General features: G+C 34.4%; 1 protein-coding gene across 1 annotated transcript; it reads left to right on the forward strand.

The window, feature by feature from the left end:
• Positions 1-1,090: 1,090 nt before the first annotated feature.
• Positions 1,091-2,725, forward strand: BBS4 (Bardet-Biedl syndrome 4). Its single transcript, XM_040718650.2, has one exon. It carries the CDS (start codon positions 1,125-1,127, stop codon positions 2,652-2,654), a length of 1,530 nt encoding a protein of 509 aa, XP_040574584.1. The 5' UTR covers positions 1,091-1,124; the 3' UTR covers positions 2,655-2,725.
• Positions 2,726-8,646: the final 5,921 nt, after the last annotated feature.

Here is an 8,646-nt window from a genome sequence, read left to right on the forward strand (position 1 = left end):
GAGAAAATGACACTTTATTTGCGCATTCCATGTAATTGGACGTCTCCAGGACCACTGTCTACGAAACTGGACCCAGAGGGGTTAAATAAAACTCACCAGACCAATCCTCTCATGTACATAAGAGGGCCCATACTTGAAATCTCGGGGTTTCACACCAGACTGTCTAGAGAGCTATAAAAAAGTGGTTGGAAAGAGCTTTATGAGTGTGGAGAGGTCCCTTTTGACACCAGCAATGAAAGAAACCCATCTCCTCTGTAGCAAATCTATTTCGAATAAGTCTTTTGAGTTCTTTTGAACTCGTTTTTGACACTTTTAGTCCACCTACAGCCCTGATGCCTTTTTGAGTGTACGTCGAGAGTAAGGCCTGCAGTGTCCGTCATCCAAACACCAAGGCTCTCAAATCCATTGTCAGTTAGCACTGGGAGACCATGACAGAAAACTACATTCGCCTGGAAGCCATCATTACCGCTAAGTGAGGGTACATTAATGATTAAGAGAGCTCAGACACACATCTATTTATAGAATTAATTTTCTTGAAATTCTATTGTTAATTAATAAATAATATCCTGTTGAAGTTTACAATTCAATGGGTTTATATTTTAATGCACCACTCGGTAATAAGTTATTCATTAGAAGAAAACATAGGGAGAGGTTTTGTCAAGAGTTTGAAAAGGTGTATGTAGATATTTACATAATAATATGTATATTTTTTTAAAATATGGATTGACAAATAACATTTACATATTAAATATTTTACAATTATACATAAATTGTAAACTTTTGATTTAATACGTAAAAAGTTATAAGCGATAGATGATTGCCACACCCTTTTGCAATAGCTCCATAGTCCAAACACAAAAAAAAAAAAGGCAATACTCAGATATTGTATATTGAATAAATAAATCTAATTGAATGATGATGAAAAATCTTCTTCTAATGAATTTAGGATGGAGATAGGAATAAATAAACTTTACTTGTGTATACTATGTACACTAGACCTTACATAGAGAGGATATACCAAAGTACGTACCTGGAAGAAAGCAGGAATTATAAATAAATAAAAGAATACGTAAAAAGTCCTTTCATTGTGAATCGGTGAGGACTTGATTATAAATAGACACGTAATGAATCCTGCCTTAGAAACATCCCAATCCACTAGTAATGGCCAAACGGGAAATCTCTCTATTTCGAACACCTCCAACATTAAGCCTCGCTCTAAAAAGGCTCCAGAATTACCCGCCATGGAACGTCGTAACTGGCTAATTCACAATCACTACGTCCGAAAGGAGTTTGAAACATGTAAAATGATTTTAACCTCACAATTGGAGGAAAGCGGAGGGAATTGTGAATATGCCCACTATGTGAATGGCCTTATTCTTAGACAAGAAGGGAAAATCCAAGAATCTCTGGAGGCATTTCGGATCTGTAATGTGATTAATCCAAGTAATCCGGATAATGTAAAGCAAATGGGTAAGTCCCTCCATCTCCTGGGCCGACATCAAATGGCGATTGAAACTTATAAACAAGCAGAGATCCGATCACTTGGAGTGGATTGGGAGATTCATCATCATTTGGGTGTTTCGTATATGTACTTGAAGGAGTTTGAAGTTTCCAAGGAGGAGTTACTCAAGGCTCTAACTGTTCATAAAAACGAAATGTCCTATCTTTGTATTAGCCGTGTTCTTCTTCTCCTTGCCGATACCAAAGGAGCTATTCAAATGCTCAAGGAGTCACTCGAATACTTCCCCGAAAACTCGGAACTAAGTACTAAATTAGGACTGTTATACCTTCAGCTTGGGCAGAGTCAGATGGCCTTTGAACAACTCGGTAATGCACTCATATTTAATCCCCTCAATTCCGATGCTCTTTTAGCACTTGGATCCATTACACAATCAAATATGGACTGGAATACGGCTTTGTCCAAGTATAAAGTAGCGTCTAAGATCATTCCTGAGTCTCCTTCTCTTTGGAACAATATTGGGATGTGTTTTGTGGGTAAAAAGAAGAGCATAGCTGGGATTTCCTGCCTCAAGAGAGCCTCATACCTGGCTCCCTTTGACTGGAAAATCTTTTTCAATCTTGGTCTTGTTCATTTGATGATGCAGCAATTTGCCTCTGCCTTTCATTTCCTATCATCTTCTGCAAATTTACATCCCAAGAGAGGACAAACGTTTATGCTCCTTGGAATAACGTTGACCCATCTCAAGGATACAGATAATGCGAGTTCAGCATATGAACAAGCTCTTCTTCTCGACAATAAGGATCCCGCCATACCTCTTAACTTTGCTATTTATCACTACAATCGTGGAGAGACTCTTAGCTCGAAAGAAAAACTGGGAACAATGGAGGAACGAGTTCTCAAACTAAAATCTCAATGCGGACTCAATACAGAGTCTGATATTCTTATCACGGCTGGGAAATTGGCAAAACTACTAGGGATGGAACTTCAAATAGAGATTCCTTCACCAGAAACACCTAACACCTGTACAGAAACAGCACCTCCTAAGAGAATCCAATCATCTAAAGGTATTAGAGAGGCAAAAACAAGTGCAAGGGCTCAGCTGATCATGGAGGGCAAGACAGGAAAGGTGACGTATCCTGTGGTGGAGGAAGGGAACTCCTCGTCCTCTGGAAATGGGAAATCCGAGATTTAATTTCCACCTGATGTAATTCATTTTTTTGTTGTTAAATGTATATGTATATGAAATAGAGTTTCTGTCATTGATTGTGCCCTTTATGAACCTGGTCATCCTAAGACGGGGTGCCGATTTTTTGGGGAGAGGCCATATTCTGTTCCCAAAAGATAAAAACTGTTTTTGGAGCCCAATGAGACTAGATTGGGGGTTGAGTTATAAATCAACAATTGACTGTCCTCCCAAAAATCAACTATACGAATAAACACGGTTTTTATTTTTTAAATTCATTCAAAATTAAAAACGTAATGGAAAAAATAAGTAATCGAGGAACAGTGTACTTTTAGGTGGCGAAAAAATATACTTGCAATGGAATATTGGATTCGTAGATAGAATAAAGCTTGTAGAAATTTGTCAGGAAATTTGTTTTGTATATAAATTTGACACAAAAAAGTGTATGTTTAACTGAAATATCTGTCATTTTCTGAATGATTTTTCCATTTTGTTCTCTTTTTTTCTTCAAACGTCATTTTACAATTTTTAACGGGAAGTGCCATAAAATGATGCATTCTGTACATAATTTTTTTTATTCTTGAGCTGAATTATTGCACTTTTAAATTTCCAGAACATTTTATTCCATAAATTGCAAAAATGAACCAGTTATGGTGGGTTATTTTTTCGACGACATTATAATCCATTACTTTTTGTTTTTGCAAGTACGAAAAAAATCTTGGTAGGTGTATGCTCTTCTTTACAATTCCAATCAATCCTATTTTCTACTGTTTGTTTTTTTTTGCAAAATTTGTGCAAAAAAGTTTTTTTTTACAAATTTCATTGCAAATTTCAATTTGACAATTTTTTGACAAAGATAAAAGATGGACTTCTCATTTAGGCAAATTTTTCCATGCATCTGAAGTTCATAATATTTTTTTTTTTTTTTTTAAATTCATAATAATACATTTTATTCTAATAATATTATTCTTGCCTGTATCGATGGGGGTCTAAACACTAGGAAAAATAATTTTGATCATTGCCAATGATGTAAATCCAGTGTGTTCTTTTACCTGCCCCTTTTTTTGGAATTGATTGTCTGAAGAAAGAGTTTTCTTTTCTTTAGCAGTTGCCATTATCATTTAATTCTGAGTAGTGAAACTCCTTTCCTAAATAGATTCAATTATATTCCAACCCTGTTTGAACGTTCCTGTGTGCTCATAAAAGACGGAGCGTAACCCTGAGGATTTGTTGCGGAGATATAATTGTAAGTCCTTGTTTGACTCAGAGTGGAATTGGGGATCGACATCGAAGTAATACAAGCAAATGTCCTTGTTTATATCCTTTTTTCCTTCCTCTCTTGTCCTAGCTGATTTTAGCCAATCTAAATAAATGTCATGGGCATTACTCTTTCTCTCCTCCAAAACATTCTTCAAATTGTTCGGCTTACAATGTTGATTTTTCGTTTCTTTTTTTTAAACTGAACTTTCATCATTGATCATTGCCAATGTTATATCCTGCTCTCTCCTTGGCCCAAGTAACCCTGGGCAAACCTTTGCTAGTTATGTATATATTAAAATACAACAAGGTATTACCTCAATAATATAAAAAAATACTTTTATTTGTTGTTAGCTATTGATTTTTCTTCTTTTTCCCCATATCATTATTCTGAACGTTGATTGGTTTAATTCGTAAAAGCTCTTGAAAAGCTGTGAACAATTCTATACCATGAAACAAAGGGAAATGATAGTTTGCCAGATCCATGATCTATTTATTCCTAAAAATCTTTGCATATTATAATCTCCAAACCTCAACAACTCTCCATGTCAAAATAAAGAGATTCTCTGATTGAACATGTGTCTTGTTTGTATGAGTGAGATTCACTTGATCAATTAAATTTTTGGATGCATGAAAATTACTAACTTGACATTTTCTCTCTCCACGAACAAAAACACTTTAAAATACATCACTTTTTTATTTTGAAAGGGCTCATTGTAGCTCACCTGGGTTTTTTTGTTTTGTTCTGTTAAGCTTGTTTTTTAGTTAGCGAATTGATGACTAAATTTTCTTATCCTGAGCTGTTGTCATTGTTATTTAACTCTTGAGTAGTGAAATTCCTTTTCTAATACACACAATTATACTCAAGCCCTGATGTTACATTAATTTGTGCTCATAAAAGACGTAGATTAATCTCGAGGATTTGTTGCAAAGTTATAATTGTAAGTTCTTGATGGACACAGAGTAGAATTAAAGGATCAGCATCGGAGGTATTCTTGCCCATGTCCTTGTTATCTTCGTTCTCCCTTTCCTCCTCCACCAGCTGATTGTAACTGATCTAATGAAACCTCCCAAACATTCAGGGTTACTATCTTCATTTTCTATTTCTTTTTATGTTAACATGTTTGGTCAATAATGATAAACCACTTTTAAAAATTGCCCGACTTGTACCAATTGATTTAAAGGTTTTTTTCCTTTTTCATTTTTAACGAAGGGTTGCGAGATACAGAAAATAAAGGTAACAGATGACCAACTATAGTTCTTCATTAATGATCTAGAGAATGAAATAGATATGGGGGGGGCGTTTAAATTAGAATATAATCATTATAATATTTATTCGATATCATATTTTTTTATGATATCAAAAGTAGATTTAAAGATACGATCATATTATATCTAATGTAGGAGGGGATAATTAATTGATTTGTGCCACGGGGGAGTTGTGCCACAATCTTTTTCTCCGAAATCATTCAAGTAATTGTTCCTGAGACAACTCATTTGTAAAAAATCAATTATTTTACTCATTATTTGAAAAAAATGAGCAACATTATATTTGAACATGGATATCTTAATATATGGATAAACTACTCACTTTTAAATTCACGCAACCTCTCTATTATAACGATGTCTGTGTCGATTCAATGAATTATTTTCTGTTCCTTTAATTGTTTGGATGGAGTTGCACTGATTCAGTATAACTATATTTACTACATCTGACTTAGGAATCTTCTTTCAAGTCCATATACATTATGTATATTTCCTTTTTTAGGAACGACAGGGGCGTGAACCTACACACATTGAGTTCTTGAGCATAAATACGCGTTGTCCATTGAGGTATGTTGTTCCATTCTTTTTATTTTAACGTTTATGTGAACATGAATTACTTATTGTAAAGTAATCTAATGATTTAAACAATAAAGGTTCATCATGTGACGCTCTTCTCAATACAAGATAAAAATGATGAGCTACGATTTAGCTGACAATCCCCTTTCCCCTTTCTACAGCTCTATGATTAATTACAAAAATCACAAATTATATTTTTGAAAGGACAATGGGAGAAGTCCCTGTCTCCGCGTTTACGAGTATGATTAATCACTTTTTAACAAAAATTAATTCTTCTCTTTGACAATTGTTATTTAATTGAAGAAGTATTTATTTTTAAGGCTCTATTAGCGAGGTTATGAGTCTAGTGTCCTTCCAGATGTTTAGTTATTTATGTTTAGAAGTAGAGCTATTAAAATCTTTAGTTTTGTTATTAAAAAGAAAATATGCGGGAAACATAAAAATTATACTTTTTGTTCATCCAAGATTGGATAAATTCCCTTCAATAATTATGAGCCCGTTGTGTAGGAAACTGGGAACAATGGAGGCTTGGGTAGGCCCGTGTGACCTTGTGTGGATCCAGCTTCCCCATTGTACGAGTAATTGGATAACTTCTTCAGGGCCTCCACAGACGAATGATAAATGGCAAAGGCATCATGCTCAACCCTCTCCCAAAGATAGAAATTGCATGGGTTCAGGTCTGGCTATTTGCTGGTAAAAAATCCTGGCTCTAAAATGAGGAAATTTTGTGGCCAAGACATCTTACACTTTTTTGGTTTGGTGGGCATGTGCACTGTCTTGTTGGGAGGTGTATTCTTTGCCTTGGGCTACTCCATCTATCCAGGGAATGTAAATAACAATGACAAAACCAGTACAAGTGTAAAGTTGTATCCACGCAAGTAGCCCGGTCCTGACAAAATTTCAGGTCCCGTGTGATCGAGGTTATCAAGAGAGGTGAATCTCATTATAAATAATTAAATGTCATTTAATGTAGTTTTCAAATAATAAGAGAAAACTATAGTTCTAACCCATCTGGTCCTTTCGTTATAAGCAATTAAAGATTTTACTCATTTATCTGAACCACCCTGTACATTCCGAGTCTAGCAAGGACTTACACTTGTACCTCATCAAGTAACTCATTGTCATTCATGAACACACACGCCCTTGGTTACACTTTACACGTAAATGCTCCCTCCTCAATAATGGTAACAGCTTTAGAAAACAAAATAAAATGTTCAGTATGCCATCAACAAGAAGCTCGGACGCTAAAAAAATCAACCTTTGTTATTGAATATCTTGAAACAAGAACGTCTACCAGGGCTTGGGAGGAAGGGATTGAATCTCTTCCTTCCTCACATAAAAAACCTACGGACGCCTCTGTAAAAGTATATTAAAGAAAAAAGATAGACGTACAACTTACTCACTTTAATTAGTGTTGTGTCGTTCTTTAATTAGGGTCGAGGAAGCGGTCCAGTCCCACTTGTCGGTCCTTAAAGAAGGTGTTGAGGGTGTTTTCTTTTTTCTTTATTTAAATATTCTGTTATATAACTAAGAAATAATATAATATGGTCGTATTTTATTTTATATAATGTAAATAGGAATATTTTTTTGCAAGATATGTCCAATGACCATAATTATACATATCTCATATGGAAACAGGACTTCTACAGACAACTACCCCCCTGGACAACTACGCCCACATCCTTTAAATCCTTAAGACTCTCGGTCCTTGGATTTTTTCATAAAAATGTCGACGGTTTATTAAGCCAAATAAGATGTAGGAGACGACTCTAGGGCTCCTACCCCCTGTCATTTAACCACCTAGCATTTCACCCCCCACAGCATTTTACCCCTACTATAATAAATAGCAACCATTCGACCAAATATTCAATTTTTTTAACAACCTACAAGTGTAATTATTAATTTAACTTAATGACGTAGGTATTAATGATGTATCGTACTTCTCTTGACGTCATCGCTTGTCGCCACTATATATAGAGTTTAAGAATATATAAAAAAATACCTAAATAGGCTAATTATATCATATTCATTAATATATGTATTATTTCAACATTGAAAATCAAAATAATTATCCCAATTTTGTGAACTTGTGAAGGTCTAAAGTATTAATGGTCCAATAATCTTCCTTAAATGTGGCGAAATCATATATTACTATGGGCAAAATACTGTCATGGATATCAAAATGAAATAATTAAATAGGGTGGTATGTCTTTCATGGAGGGATAACTATAAGAGGTGGCAAAAAAGAATTATACTGCAACTCCAAGTCTAGTCTCAAGTCCTTGAATCTTTTTATCGAGTCCTCAGATTTGTTTATAACTCATTTAAGACATTTCAAGTTCATAATTGGAATATAAAGGGTATTTAGTGTTAATGCTTTTCTCAAGTTCAGATTTTCTACGTTGTCCGTCTATTGTAAGTTGAAGTTTTAATATATCTTATCAAACATGAGATATGAATGAAATCATCTATGTCCGTATTTTGAAACTTTTCATTACGATTATGCCGTTGATATTACTTGAGAAGATTTGAGATGATTTGAATAAATAAAAACCGCCACTACACAGTCTATAATATACTTCTCAAAGAAAAACTTGTATTTGTAGAAGCAGAACGAAGTTGAGTGATTCAAACCCCTTAGGTACCGAAATCATTTATCATGTAATCTAAATAATATTTTCCCACAAATATCATAATATTCTTAAAATATGTTCAATAAAGTCTTTTAAAATACGTATATTTATAACAGTGAACTCAGATAAATAACAAAAACAAGCAGCTTCAGTTGTAGTGATGATAATTTGAGAGAGCCACACCTAAGGAAACGTCATATTTATGTACAAATATGGCATTAGCATATCAGGAACACAATAGGTATTTTACACAGTATTCGACTATTAAA

Source organism: Lepeophtheirus salmonis, chromosome 8 (assembly GCF_016086655.4).
Source record: "Lepeophtheirus salmonis chromosome 8, UVic_Lsal_1.4, whole genome shotgun sequence".
NCBI classification, from domain to species: domain Eukaryota; kingdom Metazoa; phylum Arthropoda; class Copepoda; order Siphonostomatoida; family Caligidae; genus Lepeophtheirus; species Lepeophtheirus salmonis.